Raw genomic sequence first — 19,265 nt, 5'->3', positions numbered from 1 at the left:
TTGTCGATGATGTTGGTGATGTAGTTGCAAACTGACTCTCTCACATCTGGTCATGTGAACATGTGACTGCTGCTACTGGTGGTTAGATTGGGAGATTAGATTTGGTTTTATGCAATGAAAAGGTTAGTTGGAGTAAAATTTTAAGTTTATTTGTCCTGGTGGGTGCTATCCAGCCAGTGAGAACAGTTGTTTAATGTGTTCAGTGTATCTGGAAGAGCTTTGACAAGTCTGAGGGGTTATCCCATTATGTTGTGATGAGGGTTATCTTGGCTTGGGCTTGGAGACTACAAATTCAGAACAGAGGGCCTGTGTTACAAACGGGAAGCTGGAGTTTGAAAGACATGGGTGTTTACCAGGCAAGGAGTGTTTAATGCTGCTTTCACATCATATGGGATGGATGGTAGAGATGAGAAAGAGTCATTGATGTCATCTGGCAACTCAAGATGGTTTATGAATAGAGTTGGACGTGTGAGGGTGAAAAAACATTTTGCATCGACAAAAGAGCAGTGTTTTCATTGAAGGTACCCTGTGGAGTTTTTGACCACTAGTTACTCTGTGTTTGGGCTTCTGATTCATGCCGTTGGTGTCACACTGTGGCACTGATAGACCGTTAATGGTGGTAATACACAAAGAAATGTAGCAATGAAAATTGACTCAAAACATTTATTAGACCTCAAGGATATCCTACAGATACACTAGAAGCACTGAATGTAAACATGACTTACAAGAAAACTCCACAAGGCATCTTTAAATTTAGGTTAATTACTTGAAAGTCCATCTTTGCTTGGTTTTAAGGCACTTTCGTATTATTTAATGCCAAGTCAGAACTTTCAGAATAATGTAAGTTTCCAAGTCGCAATTACGACGTAGACGTTGACGTGAACACAATGAACAACATCTGCATGTTCAGAAACTGGTAACAACAGTTAGACTGATACGACATGAACATGGTGTAGTATAATATGTTATGGAGTTGCATTATGGGAAGTGCATTATGTTTGAAACTGGACCCATACAGTACTAGGAACTTTTTAAATGCAAACGACTTTATTTATAAACCAGAGCAGAGGAATATCAGACAGTTTGACATCTACATAGCGCTTGAATAATAAATCAAGGACAATACAACATGAAAGATTAGTACCAATAAATACATCAATAAAATATGACAAAACAAATTAAATCAAATGTGATTCACTGTGTTTTCCAGAAGAGTTGAAATTCTTTGAGCTTTTTGACTTTGGCGATTGCTAAAGGATGCATAAAAGTTTTCACGTCAATGGAAAAAAAGTCTGAAATTGGGCACATTGTTCTTGATTTATTAATGTGATAGTCAACTCACAGAGGAATATGTTTTGTATAGTCATCAATCATTCTGTTATTAGTTTTAACAGTAAAAACAAAAGCATGTAGCCTACAGTATTTCGACAAATAAATGAATATACTAAAGCAACTTAATATTGACAAAGACTCAGTCGACCAAAATTTTAGCTAAAAATCATATATAAAATGAGCATAACAGAGAAATATCTTTATAATTACTGATGACTGTTTTACATGGACAAAAGCTATGCAGTATTTTCAAATGAAGGATATCTCAGCCTCTGCTGCTTTGATTTTGACCATCTGGCAAGATCCCCAACTGTGCAACACTAAATCACTGGAGAACCCCTTCAACAGGAGGTCAGCTGTGATTTGACATACACATATTTCACAGTGTTTTTTTTTTTCTTTCTTTTTAAAATATGCATATAAATATATATTTAGAATACAAAAAAAACCCTTCTCATTTTATATCATCTGTTTGCAAAATTGGGCTATTTTTGTCCACATCAGAAACAGTTGCCACACAGGAAAAGATATAGAGGCAGCATGGCAACAGTCTCAGGGACGAGCTCCTGCTCAAGTGTGTGTGTGAGTGCTGACACACTGAGATAAAAGGACGACTTCTATTCTGCCTTTATCTCTCTCTCTCTCTCTCTCTCTCTCTCTCTCTCACACACACACACACACAGACACACACACGCGCGCAGCATGTCCATGCACAATTAGGCACACACTCACGCACGCGCAAACGCACCTACTCTGGCGTCCTCGTTCCATCTTCATCCATCTCTCTCCCTCCACCCCTCCCTCCCTCCCCCCCGTTCTCTCTCTCTCTCTCTCCCTCTCTCTCTCTTTCTGTCTCTCTCTCTCTACGGGGGATAGATGGGAGGAGACGCTCCTGCTGAATGGAGCGGGGTTTACGGTAACGGAGACGGAGAAGCAGAAGAAGAAGAAGAAGAAGAAGGGCACCGCTCCTCTCTACGATTCCTCTCACGGATCCGTTTGTGTGTTTTTCCTAACCGCACACTGACCTTTTGCATCCCCGGTGTGTCCGCATCTTGTGTGCTTTTTATTATATGGAGGCGGAGCGAGGCATCTTGTAACGATACTACATTATACATACCGGGGACTGAAAGCTGTGTGTGTTTGTGTGTTTAACCGACTTGGATTTAAATGATCCTGAAATGAATCAAACCACCCGGACTGATGTGCTCACCTCCTCCGTTTTCTGGCCCCGGGGGTGTTAAAGATGCGGCTGGTAGCGCGGGTGAAGGTACCTGTCCTGGTTTCACACCGGTTCGGTTCGTCCCGGTAGACTGATCCTGTCCGGTGCTGCGGTGTCCACAGGGGCCACCAGAGTGATTTTTATTTTTTAAACCGGATCCGCCACCAGCAGCCTGACAGATGGATAACTACTCTACTTTACAACGTAAGGCGACACGGACAGACACATACCTGCTGCAGTATTAGTCAGTGTTGATGATGGGCATCCCTTAATGCAAAATCACATTAATATCGACTCATAGGCTACCTTATAGGACTCAGTGGGACCTTATTGCACAAAATACTATTTTTTAATATACAGCTAATGTTAAAATCATTAAATAAATGTCTTATACATTTACAGTCATTCATGCACCATATGCTTCTAAATGTTATTATAGGGTTAATACTGGCCATACATGATTTCTATATGTTATGAACATCAATTTGTTATTTAGGCTGGCATCATGCGACACATTGAATGACATTATTTGCTAATAAGGAACAAGATCTTGCATGCCTGCTGTATAGAATAATGTATTTTTCCCCCCTATCATTTGTATCTATCAAAATGTTCAGCTGACTTCATAGACCCTCATCCACGGGCCTCTCAAGCTCTGTGATGAGCTAATGAAACAGCCATGACTGCAGGAAGAGAGGGAGGGGAGGGGAAGGGGGGTGGGGGGGGTGGGGGGGTAGAGTGTGTGTGTGTGTGTGTTTTGGGGGGGTGATATATGATGCAGTGTCATATACCCTCCTGTCTTGGCATGTAACCCCCAGCCTTTCTGCCATGATAGCTTTATGCTTTCATATAACACATTATCACACACACACACACACACACACACACACACACACACACACACACCTGTTAAATCCACCATGCAGCCTGAGGTATTGCAGCTTATTAGCCTATCTTTCCCATTATTTTGCCGTATCAGTCTGTCACGCTTGTTATGAGCGGGCTTGTTAACCATTCGGCTGAATGGTTTATTGCAGCTGTTACACACCTGTGCAAGGTTAAAGCATTTTTTTCCCCCCCGCATCATAATTTGTCTCGTTATGTACTGTAATTTGTCGCCCAGTCTTCTTCTTAAGCTACACTGAATAGCCCCTATATATATGTCTTTCTGACTTGCAGGGCAGTAAAGCAACATGCAAAAAAAAAGAAGGCTCCTTCTAATCAAAGGGAATATTTAATTACAATCTTCAATGCAACATATTTCAAAGCCTCTCTGTCTGTGTTGCCTCTTAGATGGGTTCTATTAATACATTTTCTTTTGAGCAGGGCTTTGCAGTCCCTGCTAATAGCCTTATTTTGTATCATTTTGCAAACAGGCCATTATGTGAGTTTAGTATGATCTCTTTCTTTGGCCACATGTACTTCAAATGTATTTCTCCAGTAGAGTGATTAGCCTCATTCCCGGTATAAATGAGGTCCTATCGCTTTCTTTGTGCATATAATGTATGTCTTTCTGCTGGTTTATAGATGTAGAAAACTCTGTAGTTACTTTGTGGAGACTCTAGAGTGATTGCTGAGCCTGCCAACATTAAAATAAGGGTTAAATTACCTGGTAGAAATGTGATCCAGTGGTTCCAGATACATGATGGTCTCTTTAGGAAGCTGCTTGACTGCTTATTAGTGGCTTTTTTGTTCATTAATGGCTTATTTCACAGTTTTTATTGTATGTATGATGCCTTATTTTTTGTCTTTGGTTGTAACCTTGGTATGAGAAAATGTGACAAAGAGTCTACAGCCATGCTGTCATCACTGTGATGCTGTTACAGCCCTAACATCAGCACGCTAACATGCTCACAATAGAAATTTTTGGATGTTGATGTTAAGCAGGTGTAATATTGATGATGAGAATGTCATTAATTTAGCAGATATTTGGTTTCAAACTAAAGTGTTGGACAAATTATAGCTTTGACCTGATGATGGCCCGAGATTAGAAGTCGGGGGATCACCAAAGCGATAAATATTTCATCCTGTGGGGGACGTGACTGTCTGAGGCAAATTTCAGGGCAATCCATCAAATAGTTGTTGAGACATTTCACTCAAAATTAAAAATGTCAACCTCATGGTGGCGCCAAAGTCAGTAGGATTCATCCTCTGAGGACCATGAATGTTGGTACACACTAAAAATCACTGGGTTAAAATTTGGGTCAATATAGCACCAACACAACTTTGGGTTAACTTTACATTGTCTTGCCTCACTTGTAATTCACTTTGGATAAAAGTGTAGGCCAAATGACTAAATGTACCCAGTAGCAATTAGTTTAGCAAGCTTTAGCTAAAAACTTGTCACTGTCAATGTATTGTTTCTTGCACAAAACGATGTGCATCTGACATTCACAAGATACACAAGTTATTAACAATCGTTAACAAACTGTGACGTACTTTTGAAAAGAGTAGAGTAGATTATAACAAGCTATAGTTTGGATAACCCAACTTTAAAATAATAATAAGAAAAAACCCCACTAAAACTGGGTCAAAACAACCTCATTGTCTTGGGTGGTTTTCTGGTTAACATTAACCCAATATTCACCCAAACTGGGTAAAATTTTCATCCAGTGATTTGTTGTGTGCATAAAGATGAGAATGCCATTCATTTTGCAGGTATTTGGTTTCTGACTAAGGTATTATACAAATTAGATTAGAAGTCAAGGGATCACCAAAGTGATAACAATTCATCCTGAGGGGGGGCATGGCTGTCTGAGCCAAAGTTCATGGCAATACATCCAACAGTTGAGACATTTCACTCAAGACCAAAAATGTTAACCTCATGGTGGCACTGCAGGTAAAGTCAGAGGATCACCAAAGTCAGTAGGATTCATCCTCTTGGGAAAATGCGTGTCTGTACATGACATTACCAGCCATAAAGCCTTGCTGCTAGCATGGCTAAAAAGGCATAAAGAGATAGAGTGAGAGGAGCAGTATCCACATTTGAGCCAGTATTGATGGTGAAAGTAGTAATTATGTTGATATTTACTAAGTTTACACAGCTGCCTTAAACCATATACACACACACCCTTTAATCATCTGTTTTCCATTTTACCAACATACTGTACCCACTTTAGAATAACTATAAATGCACCACAAGTCCTTTATGTCAGTCTAAATTAAGTACTTCCAGTGTGGAGTGTAATGTAAGAGGATTCAGTTCCGAGACACGATAAATGCATTAACATTTTCTCCTCTGAGAGCAAACTTGCATGCAGCTTGCAGAGGAAGGCTGGCTCAGGCTCTCTGTAGTTCCACTAGAGCTCTGACAGCACACTGCTGCTGTTCCTGCTGCTGCTGCTGCTGCTGCTGATGCTGCTGGTTGCCTAGTGACTGTATCCATGGAACCGGCTCCCATCGTCATGGTGATGGGCCAAGGGAAAGAGACCCAGCAGTGAGGGAAGGGGGACAGAGATACCAGTACATCTGCAGTGTGTATAATGATCATGAAGATGAACTGTGATGTTATCAAGGATGTCGTTGATTATGGTGGAGGAGATATGTGATATGTTGACGTTGTCAGTTATGGTGATGCTGAGGAAGTTGGGGAAGATGTGATGGAGAGTCTTGAATCTTTATATAGCCACTTTACAGACAGAAAACACATTCACATTTTTTCAAATGCTACTTTTGGGCAGAGATTCGTTGCTTCAAACAAGGCGATAGCTCAGCTGGAAAGTTGTGTATTTAGCTTACAAAAAGATGACTGTCTGGCACATACTGAGCTGACTGAGAGAGACAGTGGAGACATGAAATATGCTGCAGGATAGAACTGCAACAATTACTTGATTAATTGATTAATCAACAGAAATCGCTTAATCATTTATATGATTTCTTAACCAAAATGTCCAAACCTTCTGTGGCTCCAACTTCTCCAAATTGAGGATTTTCTGCTTCTGCTTCTGTTATATATCATTATAAATGGAATATCTGTGGGTTTTGGACTGTTAGTCATACAAAACAAGACATTTGAAGATTATTCAGGTTCTATATTTTGTGTAGAGAAAGCTATTAATCGGTTAATCAAGATAAACGACAATGGAAATAACTGTTCATTGCAGCCTTTTTGCAGGAGTGGTTTGAGATTTGGTTTCTGTGGAAATTTTGTTTGTCATAAATCCTTCAAGAGTTCAAACTGAGGGGGTGAATGTTTGCTAGATAGTATGACTTGAAGCAGAAACCGCGCACTTGTTAATGTCATCCAATTTTGCTGCATTTTCCTAAAACCAACAAATCCATATGTTATGGAACGTTTGCAGGATTTTAGAGAAGAAGAGAGAGGAGAGGAGGGAGGGAGGAAGGGAGGAGGAACAGACAGAAACATTATCCTCTTTGTCACGGCACGTACTGTACTGTAGGTTCACACAGGCTGCATGAAACTGTTCCAAACTGGTCTCACAGAGGATAAATTTATCTCATCCGTTTTGTTCATTTAACTGGTTTAATGTGATTTTTTTTTTTTTTTTTTTTTGACTGTGAATACAGATTCATATGGGAGCTTCCGATCTATCCCTCCTGTCTCAGTGACAGTGTGGTTGCATCATGCACATTGTTCTCTCGAGGGTGACATAGTTCATTGGCCTGAATTATAATTTCTAGATCTTGTTTCTTTATGGTGTAATAGGGAAGTGGATCTTGGTGTGGAGTATTTAACTATACATCTAATGCTTACAGTGTCACTTTTGCTTTTGAGAGTCACTCCATAGCACATTATGCATTTCTGCATAAGTCAGAGTTTGCTTGCATGGAGCAGTGATAGTTCTTATGTGTGTGTTAGTGTAGAAAAAGTTGTCCAGGCAAAAAACCCAATAGGTGACATTAAAAACTTAGCACTGATTATTTATTACTTGCTTCAAAAAGACCTGTGCCATTAGTCGATTAATTAAAAGTCAAAATTGTGAATTATTTCCAAAAATGATCAATTGAAAGTTCTCCATCTTGCAAAAAATGTAAAAACATTCTCTGGTTTCAGCCCCTCAAATGTGAGGATTTGCTGCTTTTCTGTGATTTATCATTTGGACCATTGGTCAGATGAACAAGATGTGCTTGGCGCTATTTTTAACGATCTTCTTATATTTTATAGTATTAATGATTAACTGAAAAAAATAACAGATTGATATATAATGGAGATGATCATTAGTTGCAGCCTTTATTATCTCTTATATAAGTTACCCAAACAGTTTCAATATTAACGCTGATTTATTCTAAGTTGCATCATTCCGCATCATTTCTGCAGCATTTTTAAGAAACTTGAGCCAATCAGTGGTGGCTCATCATCTTATAACTACTCAAACATACTTTCTTTATTTTTAGTGGTGGCCAACTTTATGCCCTAAAGTGCAAAACGCCCGTTGCAGCAGTGTCATGTGATTCCTCAGGCCTCACTTCAAGATCCAGTGTCCACAGCTGTGGCTCACCAGGCAGCATTTTTTTTTTGTGATAAATTTTGCTGCTGGTACAGTATTTCTCTGTCTCAACAAAAAGTCTGTCCTCATCCGCTGTGACAGCCACAAGAACACTGAAGAAGATGACCTGACAAGAGTCACTGACAAGGCAGGAAGTCAAGCTGGAATATTGTTGTTGAGTGTGTCCTGAAATCCAGCTGCTTTTCGAGTGGGTGGAAAAGAGGACAGTAGCGGGGCAGCAGGGCCACATATGTGCCTCGCTGCTGCCGGTTAGAAGGTCAAAGGAATGGCTGTTTGGATGAGCATCATCAGGTTTCGGTGTCTTTTTGTTCTAATCATGTGCAAAGTAACAGTTTGGCAAAAACCATAGGTAACCATGCAGTTGTTAAACAACCTGGCAGGACTGTAGCAAGGTGTTTCACACTGTACAGTAGGCTCAGTGTGTGTGTGTGTGTGTGTGTGTGTGTGTGTGTGTGTGGATAGCTGAGTCTTTCACACTTGTCTAATGTGTCATACGGTGTGACCCAGTGTTTCTGCTGAATCCTGTGTGTGCAGTTTTATTTGCCTCCATGTTTCCTGCTTGCTCAGTTACAACCTGATGGAATTTGGCCTTGTACAAGGTTTTTCAACATCTTATGACCCTGTTTTTAATTTTTCCAAATTCCCATGACCCCAAAAAGTTAGAGAGATGACAAGTCATTGAGTGAATCTAAGTAGGCCATTTTTATGTGTTCTGTTATCAGTATGGCCATAGATGTGGATGGAGCTCCAACTAGAGAACATAAATGATTATATTTTTTAAATATAATAAATGTGCTCTTTCACATCAATCTTAGATTATCTTCTGTAACCCAGTCTGGACATCAACCAACCTCACCTGAACCCCCAAACCCACAGAAACTCTTGACTTAGTAGCTCAGTTGCGTTTTGTTCTTATGTTCTTCACTGGATGGTTTTACAGTGTGTAGTGACAGAGTCTGATTCAACTGAGGTCATCTATATTAATACATGAACGACCCATGCATTCTGTAGGACGATTCATACTTTCTGTATCTTATACAAGCCTCCTGAATGAAGATGCACCTGGATTCACAGAACATTTGAACTACCTTTATTGGTAAAATAGTGATAACATTGATAGTAGACACAGGACTTTGACTTAAATACCAACATATCTAGCTGAAACATGAGCACTGTCTCCAGCTATGACAAGCTGTGTCTTCCAACACAGTAGATGGCAAGATAAGCCAATGAAATAACTCATTTCAAAGCTAGCTCCTAAATTAGCTGAAAATTAGCATTTCTAACAAAGGTGAGTAATCCGCATTCTTAAACTGTATTACACAGGAATTTAGAAATAAAATCTTTAAGTCTCATTTTGTTGCAGTGAACAAGTGTAGCTCATACTGCGGACAGATAGCTGACTGTTATACTTGAAAAGTCAGATCCCAGTATACTGCTGTTCACTTTCAGATTTCATTTCTTTTTCCCCGGGAATTTAAAGTTTGAGAAAAAAACTTAAAATAATGATGACTTTAATTTTGAGTGTTTTAGTAGATTCAGTCAATTAATTGATCAACAGAAAATTAACTGGCAGGTGTTTTGATAATCAAATAATTGTAATTTTTAAAGTAAATTTGCCAAAACATTTGCTGCTTTTTGCTTCTCAAATGTGATGATTTATTTGTTTGTTACACATGATAGTAGGATGAAAAACTTTTTTTGGACTGACAAAAAAAGACATTGAAAGGCATCACCTTCAACCCTGAGAAATTATAACAGACGTTTGCACTGTTTTATCACATTTTATAGATAAAGTGATCATCAATGATCATTAGTTACAGCCCTAGTTTAAAAGAAGAAGTCAGTAGACAAATCATCACAGTGAAGGAGATGAAATAAATATTAACACTTTTTTTGTTTTATTGAAGAAGTTACAGTGGAGGACTTGAACATTAGGTGAGAGAGAATATGGTATAACTTTATTAGCAGTTTGTTGTTGGATTAAAAACATCTTCGCTAACATGATCTTCACCGCAGATGCTTTAATATAGTAATAATGGCCTTCCTAAACCACGTGCCAAGTCAAAACCGATCCAGTAATTCTTAGAGAGGGGCTGTAATGTGTGACAGTCTCCCAGGAGATAGGAGGAGGAGGCGGGTCTGTCTGCATCCTGTACTGGTTTGTGTTGCCGTGGGCAACCCAGGCTTCTCTTAATGGGACAAAAGCCCGCTCGTCCCCTGGTCTGAGCTCTTCATGAGACGACCCCTTCATGAGGGGACGCTGAGATGTTTGAATGTGAGTCCTAAGGCCTCTGTTAGACTCTTTAAAATCCTCTCATCCGTTTTAGACTCACAGCATTTAACATGGAAGTAATTGAAAGCTTTTGAGTCTATTAATAATGGCCATTTTACTGTAGCAAAAATAACCACAACCTCCATTAATGGAAGAGCACTGGCCAGATGGGATAAAAGCAGAACAGTTGTCTGTAGAGGAAGACACTGGGGACACAATGGGGAAACATATAGCTGCAATCAACTTGTAATTAGAATAAGAAGAATTCTCAGTTTTTGGTCATTTTTGTGAATTTGGTTTGTAGACAACACTTGTACAAAGCAGAGCAGCAAAGTGAACAGAGAGACAAAGAGGAAGTGGAGAGCAGGAGGGTAATCTCTCTAAAAGTCGACAGCATCTGCCTCCTGTCCCGCTCTGTCTGTCTCAGCTCAGCTGTCATTGGCTATCAGTCAGGAAGAGACTGAGAGATGGCTTGTGTCAGTGTACGCTGGCGTTTGCTGCTCTTTGGCATTTCACCATCACAATAAGACAGCAGGTTCTCTTTAACTGCCGTCTCTCTGTGTTTATAAGTGTAAGTTAAAGTCTCGAAGGTCCTGAAAATATATTTTCTCCATCAGCTTCTTACTCTGAGCCATGCGGTCTCACATGAACTCACAATTCTCTTCAAGTTCAAACAGTTTTGCTTGTTTTATATGTACGACTTCTGCATTTGTGTAATCTATTTTTATGCATCAGACATAATTTAGCAATATTTAAATTTGATGGCAGGTGTGGGTTGGTTTGCATTTACTGCTGGTGAGATGCTATTGTCAAAACACACCCACACATCCTGATAAAGCAGATTTAGACGACTTTTTGAGTGGTAAACTATTTAATAAACTCTTAATTCTTAATAAATTAGACTTAAAGCTATAATATGTAATTATTCCGCATCCCAAATGTTTCCAACAATTTTCAAACCCAGAGAAATCTGTAATTTTAATCAAGGTAACGGACTGTTTCATTTGGTCGCCTGTCAATGGCGTCATACCTCCTATACCAAAGATTATAGTACACAAGATGCGTCGGTGCTGTGTTTGTCCGCTATAATTGTGTCTACCAAAGAGTAGCTTACACACATACAAGATAATACATCAGTGTTGTGGTTGTTCCATAGAAACTGTTATAAATTGACTTTTAATCAGTTTGAAGTCATTTTCATGATAAATTTTGGTGGTTTTTAACTTTATCTTTTAGCCGGATGAAGGATTTTAGTCGTCGGATGTCTGGATCTTAAGTTATAAGAGAGATAAACTGGGCAAATGTTAGCAGCAGCTCGGCTAGCAGCCAGTGAAACAGCTTTATTCAGTGTTTTTACCTGTAATCACCGGGTCCGTGTGTTTTGGAGAGGAGGAGACCTCTGCGGGTAATTCGGCTCCCGGTAAAAACATCCTGAGCACGATGAACACTGGAGTAATCCTACCCCGGAGAAGTTGGTTGTTTAACAATGAAGATAACAACTCCCATGATCCCTTTCTACTTCACACCGTCATCACACTCCGTCTTTTGTTATTGTTTTTATTGACAGACCCCTAGCAGCTGAAATTACATATTGTGCGTTTAAATCTGCAATAACTGATGTTTTGGCTACTTGGGTGCAGCAGAAACAAGTTGTGAACTCAAAACTGACACATCATCACCTTTTAAGCTAATATGGTGAACAGTTGTTTATTTTCACATCCAGCAGTTACGGGAGCAACATTATCAATCATTTGGAGTCGAGTTTCTGGCCTCCTGGTGAATAGAAGTTCAATATTCACTATATTTTCTCTCTGTTTTTGGTCTCTACCAACTCCTGGGGGAAGTATCTGTTTCTTTACCTGCTAAATGCTCCACTATGTTCACCAGCTAGTCACTAACTGTGTCTGTTTGTTGTCTGGTGCTGAGCAAGTAGTGTACAGTGAGTTTTTAGAGCTATTTTTCTGAAAACAGCTGCCTGCTGCAACCGAAAACGACGCTATGAGAGTGAACCAAAATAGTAAAGTTGCAGCCGGGCAGCAAAAAAATGCTAAATTGGTTATAAAGCTCCATAAAGTCGAGGGGAGCTGCAGAGTCAGGTGATAATTCTCTGTAGTTTCATCACTATGCGCAACACCTCTAACATTATACGTTGTCTTTTGATACATCGCTGTTATAAAAATATTGATTATCTCTGCCATACAGACTTTAACTTTGATTTTTGCGTATATTTTGTCATAAATATTTACTGTCATATAGACATACTCAAGATTTGAGGAATGTTAAATGGGCTTTAACATTTTACCAACAGTAACTGTTATTTGTCTGGAGATTATAGCAATAAGTAGCAAGTAGTCAATGGATTTTGGCTCGGAGGAGGCCATGTAAACCCCCCCTCATCCTTCCTCCCAGATGAGTTTGCATCTTCTTTTTGTGTTATTTTGCTATTTTTGTTAAACTTAACTCTGAAGTTGTGCAGTTGGTTGAAACTACTTTGTTATTTCTAGAGAGAAGTCATCTAAATCCTCTTCAAACCTTCCCGCCACAGTGATCCACACTGACACTGACACTGTCCTGTGAAAGCTGTTTATCTCTTAAATGTAAATTTTTCATGAGGTATGAAAAGCATTCCTTGTTTCAGCTTCATGACAATGCATTTCTCAGCTAACCGATGGGTCTCTGTACATGGTATTCTACACATGATTCAGGGTTTTCTTTGGGCAGAGATGACTTGTTTTACAACTTAATTAATGTAAGTTTAATATAGCCTCAGTATGCAAAAATTTAAAAATGGATATGAGTTCATATTTGGCACCAGCAGATACTAAAAATTAAAAGGGGACACCCTTACTGTTGACTGAGCCATTTGACTTCCTAATGAGAAATGCATATAACAGCCACAAACAGGCTGTTTTCAAAGGGACTCCGACCTCTTGGGCTGAGTCTGGTAGGCCCCTTCTGTAATCCATCCATGGATTTTGGTTAGCTGGCAGTGGTAGCCACTTCTCAGTATCTGACTTGGACCAGAGCTGCTCCCACCAGGATCAGGAGAGGAAATGGAGACTTGGCATGAAGACACTTGCTTTTTAGCCTCAGAGGAAGGAAATGATTATATCCAGCCTGTAATGAATGACTTTGACAGCAAAGAAAGTCAAAAGGAAGATAAAACTCTACATTTAAGATCTGCTGTGGTCAGTTTTTGTAGGTGACTCCTGACTCCTGTCATTTAAAACCACTTACTTTTCCCAATAAAAAAAAGAACAGGCAAACAGTAGTAATAGACCTTCTTCACGGCAGACAAAGCTTACAAGCACGTCTTAATGGAGCAGAGCCATTATTAATGTTATCACTTCCACCTGTGCTTATCTTGCTATGACAAGTCAAAGTGTCAGCTATAAACAGGTCTACTGGTTGTGTGTTAATGTCAAAATGGTTCAGATTTTTATATTAGAGGAAAAGAGATGATGCTTTACAATTACACATGACATTATAATGATTTTTTTTGGCAGCAAAGCTTCACTACTCACTGCTCCTTTGGCTTTTTTTCATCAGCACACGAATATCAGCAAATGCCCCGTAGATGTTTTTACAACCATGCAAGCATGTCAAACATTCATCGCTACATATTTACAGAAAGCATACTATGTGAAAGCAATCATACAAACAAATGAGCAAAAAAATAACTGTATTTGAATGATGCTTTATTGAATGATTTTGTCCATTCATGAGTTTATCTCTTGGGCGAGATGTGGTACAATAATTTTGTTTGACAGTGTTTTTTCTTTACATTTGACCAAAAGTCCCCAGGCTCACTATAGGCAGCGACGTGTGGAGAATGTTAATAGACCACTCCACCGCACGTGACTGAGGGGCGACCTCAGAGTGTGCATGTGTGTGCATGTACACTCTGCGCAGTATATACTGTGTCACTGTAGAGTGTATGTGCCCATCCATGCGTGTGCTGGATGTGTGGAGCTGCATGTGACTATATGTGTGTGAGTGTGTGTGTGTGTGTGTGAGAGAGAGAGAGAGAGAGAGAGAGAGAGAGAGAGAGAGAGAGAGAGAGAGAGGAAAGATTGCTGACTATGAGTTTTCCTCAACACTTCAGCTCTGAAAATCTTTTCCTTCCTTCGATCACTTAAAGGGGACATGCTTTTTGTGATTTTCTGCCATTTATATACTCTTATTATGTCGGATGTCTGTGTTAAACTAAATTTTAGGTGAACGTACTGTATGTAAAAATTGCCTTCAAGTCAAAAGCCAGGTCTTCAGAGTTCAGAGGTGCACTCCATTTGCAGAGATACCTCTATTTCCCATCAAACTCACGTGTTTGTTTCTAAGGTTATTGCCAGCTAAGGTTGTTCCATCAGTTGTTCACATTGTCGTCCACTTGTATATTTTCGGATTTGGGCTCGAACATGTACGGATGTATTTGAGAAGTTTCCGTTTCAAGTAAAGCACCAGAAAAAGAAGTGAAATCCAACTACTGTTATTTGTTTATGTAGCCTCCAGAGCTGGTTGAAGTCTTCTGGGAGTTAAAATGGACTATTTCAGACAGAAGCTGAACTGAAGGGCTGCAAAAAGAGCCAGCATAAGATAAATAAGGATTTTAAACTGTAAATCATTTAAAGATATTCCAGTAGAGCCCCAGAATAAAAATATAAATCTGGAAATATGCATCATACGTCCTCTTTAACTCATCTCTGTGTGTGTGTGTCTAAAGCTTTGGTGCTTCATGCATCACTGACTTCCTCTTTCTCCCACTATTTCTTGCCCTTTGCGTTTCTCTTCCCGACTATCTCTCTCTGTGTAGCGTGCGGTATATCAGTATATGTAGGCCAGCTCCCACAGGTCTTATGAGCTCTGTAGGTGTCCATAGGACTGCCTGTATGGCAGCTGTAGCATGGCAGCTTGGTCTGCTGGCTTAAACATACAGCCAGCAGAATTTATTAGCAATTCAGTTGTGCCTGTTGACATGTGCACCTACAGTAGATGCTGAGATCTGGTGCATTTGAACAGTATATATCCTTTACATCTTGCTGCCATCAGATTCATTTTTTGACCCATTGGAATGGCCCACACCCCCAGCTTGGGAACCAGTGGCAGCATTAATGTGGATAAAGAAGTTGATTTTAAACCATTAAAGAGAGAAAGACAGAGAGGTAGGGAGGTGGGAGAGCGACAAATAGCAAGTACAGACAGTGTGCACAGCACATTTGTGGGAATGACGTATTGTTCCTTTTTGTGTACAAGAACATTTGCAACTTAAGTGTGAAAATCCAGAGTTAACGTTGCTGCAGTAAAAAAAACGTGAACTTCATTCCTTGTTAGTTTAAATGTGAGACAGTGCTCTACAAGAACATTACATGATATGTATAAGCTCAGTCTCTCTGAATCGTGATGGTAAAGTTTGACGGTGCCCGGGTATGTGGGAGTGAAGTGTCTCACCCTTGACTGGCTGGCCTGAATTTGCCTTGTGTGATGCCCACGTCACCGTGGCGATGGCATCATGTTAAAACATTATCCAGAGCGGCTTTGTGTCGTGACAAGTGGGCTTCATACCAATGTATTCTCACAGAGCTGCCTCCTCGCTGTGACTGTACTCCTCCCGTCTCTTTCTGCGTCCAGACGTGGAAGGTGTCGGAGTCTGTGGTTACTCTGCTCTGCAACGAGCTGTATCTGCTCAGCTAGTACTTATAATAACTGATGACAGTGGGATGTCGGTTTAGTGGTTATCAAGGTGATTTAAGTAGAGATGATGATGATGTGTAACAAGATGCATCACCTCTCTAACTTTCCAGCTTTCGTCAGAATCAGACAGGCCACTTTTAATCCTTTAATCTCAGTCAGACTTTCACTTTGTTTAAAAAAAGGGAAAGAAAAGAAAGAAAGATCAAGCTAACATGTGTCTTTCACTAGAGAGTGTGAAAAACAGATGGGGTCCAAAGGGCAACGCTCACTAAAACATCTGCACCCATTGTTTTCTATGTAAGCCCACAACGTCATCATACGTCATCACTTTTTGGGATATGCATCTGTCCAATTCTTCAGTGCCATCTGCATCGTGGCTCGTGAAGGTAGAAGGAGCTGGCAGCATGTAGATAAAAAAAAAGCCCCTGGATAGCTAGCTGTAGCTGAGAGAGCCACACACTAGCTTATTCTACAACACTTTACATTGACCAAACAGTGCCAAGTCTCCACAACACTACATTCACTAGTCATAAATTAACAATGGAATAAAGTACCTGTACCAACTTCTTAATAAGGGTTCACTCTGATGGCTGTCAGTCCAAACAATACAGCAACCACTTCATCACATCGAAACAGAAGGTACAACTCAGCCTTACAACAGAACCACACTACCATCTCTCTATGTTCACATTACATGCTGAAGTGGCCCAAATCTGATTTTTTTTGCCTCCCAGTGTGAGATCTGATTTTTTCACAGAAGTGTGAACAAACCGTCTGATCTGATTTTTTCATATCAGATCTGGGCCACTTGCATATATGGTTCTAGATCTGATTTATATTCATGTTTTTTTTGTTGTTTTAATGTCTCACTTCTCTGCACATCATTCATCAGTCAGTGTTGGCGCCTCACAGGCTTTTTTTGCCTCTCATTGGTGTGTTTTTTCAGGTATATTCACTGGAAAACGTCCAAAACTTGGCTTGTCACAACCGCTCAACCCTGGGCTTACACATACATGCCACCACACATACTGCACACCTACACTCAGAAACACCAAGTTTACATTCAGTCTACAGAATTACAAAACATCATTCAGTGGGTGTAAAAATCATTTCCATTCCCAGTCCATTTTCCTCACCTGAGGGATTGGTTCAACAGTGTTGCATAAAGCTTGTCAAAATGGTGCTCTTAGCCAGGGCTTTTTAATTAGTGTTTTATGGTAATTTGGGGCAATTGAGTCCCTGGTTACCATAGCAACTGCTCACTGTGCAATTTCCATGGACTGTTAAGGAGAGCTTTAGGGATAAAACTTACTAAAGGGTGTTTATGCAAATGCGGGGCTGTCATGCAGTGCGAGGAAAACATTCAAAACCCTGCAAGCGTGTGGAGTCCACTGTGAAAGAGAATGTGCTGATACTCAGAGGTCACAGGTTAGATTCCCGCAACAGACGGTGTGCACAAGTGTTGAAGTGACTGTGAGCAAGACACTGAACCAGACCTGGTTAAATCCTAAAACATTAAGGCAAAGATAAAAGAAGTTTTAAAGCCTATTCTCAGTGAAAGACATTTAGAAAGAGGCAAGGAAGGAGGAAGAAGAAGACGAAGACGAGGGGAGGAGAGGATTTAGGAGTGACAGAGGCAGCAGCAGGTGATAGATGGAGTGAACGCATGAATAGAGATCCAGACAGTCATGCACAGCTATCAGCTGGCAGTAGAAAAAAGAGATTGACTCCCAGCCAGAGAGAGAAGGGGGGGAGAGAGAAAGAGAGTGGGATGACAGAAAGATAGAGAGGTTGTTCCAGATAGCAGCAGGTCTCACAGTGTGTACAGAGAGTGCTTCAGGTGAAGGTGAACTGTTCTCTTGCAATCAGGACTCTGTGTGCTCTGTGTTTAGCACGTTGTAGGGAAAGAAAACTGGTCATGTGGGGATTCAATAACCGCAAGTTAAACATTTTAAGACTGGGTTTTAGAGCGAAGGTTAAAATAATGACAAGGTTAAGTTCTGGATAAGGTTTGGGGTTATGCATGTAGGAGTAGAGTAATCAAACTTCTTACTTGTTACATTGCAAAGATGATTTCTAGATTTGTTTGCCTTGTGACCTCTTAAACCTGCATTAGCTGATTTTTTGGGCACTTGGGAGCAGTGGAAACAAGTTGTTCACAAAACACTGACATATCTTCACCTTTTAAGTTGATATATTGAACTTGTTAGCAAACAGTTGCGTATTTACACATCCAGTAGTTGCGAAGCAACGGTATCATTCATTTGGAGTCATGTTTCTGTTCCGCTGGCGGATGAAAGTCTAATATTCGTTCTTCTTTAGCTCTGTTTTTGGTCTTTACCAACTCCTTAAGGAAATATCTGGCTCTTAAGCTTCTAAATGCCACTGTGTCTTCACCAGCTAGTCGCTGACTGTCTGTTTGCTGTTTGGTGTTGAGCAGGTAGTGGGTTTTTAGAGCTTCTTGTCTGAAAACAGCTGCCTGCTGTGTCCGAAAATGACACTATGAGAGTGCTGAGAGTGAACCAAAACAGTAAAGTTGCATCCAGACAGCTAAACAATGAGCTGAAATTCTCTATAAAGCTCCGTAAAGCCGAGGGGAGCTGCAGAGTCGCTGATAATTCTTTGTAGATTCATCACTGCGAGCGACACCTCTGACATTACACACACTGTCATTTGATATATTATTAAAAATATTGATTATAACTGCTTTAAAGAGAAGCAATGTCTGTGATGATTAGTTGCAAGCAGTTCAACCCTGTAGGCTGGAAACCACTGTATAACTTCTGATAGAAGACATTTCTTTTATATGAACTGTATAATTCCTAAGCATTAAAACATACTTTTGCTTAGTTCAATACATTCAGGAGTTTTATCACTACAAACTACCAACGTCTTTATATGGTACATATACAACCAGTACCTTATAATGGCTAAAGTTACCAAACTTTAGATAAATATTGCTGCATTGTTAAGTTGTTTATTGACTTTATAACTCTTATTGTAGCATTTGTCATTGTCTTGTAAATGTCACATGTGGCTTCTGTTCAGAAAACATAAAGTAGTCGCACTTTTAGGCACCAGAACTGTCGACTTTGGATTCCCAATTTCCACACTGGTTGATTCCTGCCAGATTCCGACACTTTCTAACTGTAATTTGGATCAGACTATACAACACATGACTTACTGGTACTGGATCATGTGTTGTTCCTCAAGGACAAAAGGTTCACATTTAGGCAGCAAAATGTTGAATCAAATTAACCTAAAACTCATAATAAAAAGTGTC

The 19,265-nt window shown here is 39.9% G+C and overlaps 1 protein-coding gene across 4 annotated transcripts in view; it reads left to right on the top strand.

Moving 5' to 3' along the window:
• Positions 1–2,163: 2,163 nt before the first annotated feature.
• The window catches only part of lrrc7 (leucine rich repeat containing 7), a 75,238-nt gene continuing 58,136 nt past the window's right edge, over positions 2,164–19,265 (top strand). For all 4 annotated transcript variants that reach the window (XM_067596337.1, XM_067596335.1, XM_067596338.1 and 1 more), the window contains exon 1: positions 2,164–2,755. In XM_067596337.1, the coding sequence (XP_067452438.1) occupies positions 2,731–2,755 (25 nt within the window). In that variant the 5' untranslated portion in view covers positions 2,164–2,730. The remainder of the gene's footprint in view (positions 2,756–19,265) is intronic.

This window comes from Thunnus thynnus, chromosome 8 (genome assembly GCF_963924715.1).
Source record: "Thunnus thynnus chromosome 8, fThuThy2.1, whole genome shotgun sequence".
Lineage (NCBI taxonomy): Eukaryota > Metazoa > Chordata > Actinopteri > Scombriformes > Scombridae > Thunnus > Thunnus thynnus.
Note: the sequence above shows the minus strand (reverse complement) of the source record. Positions and strands in the feature narration are given on the sequence as shown.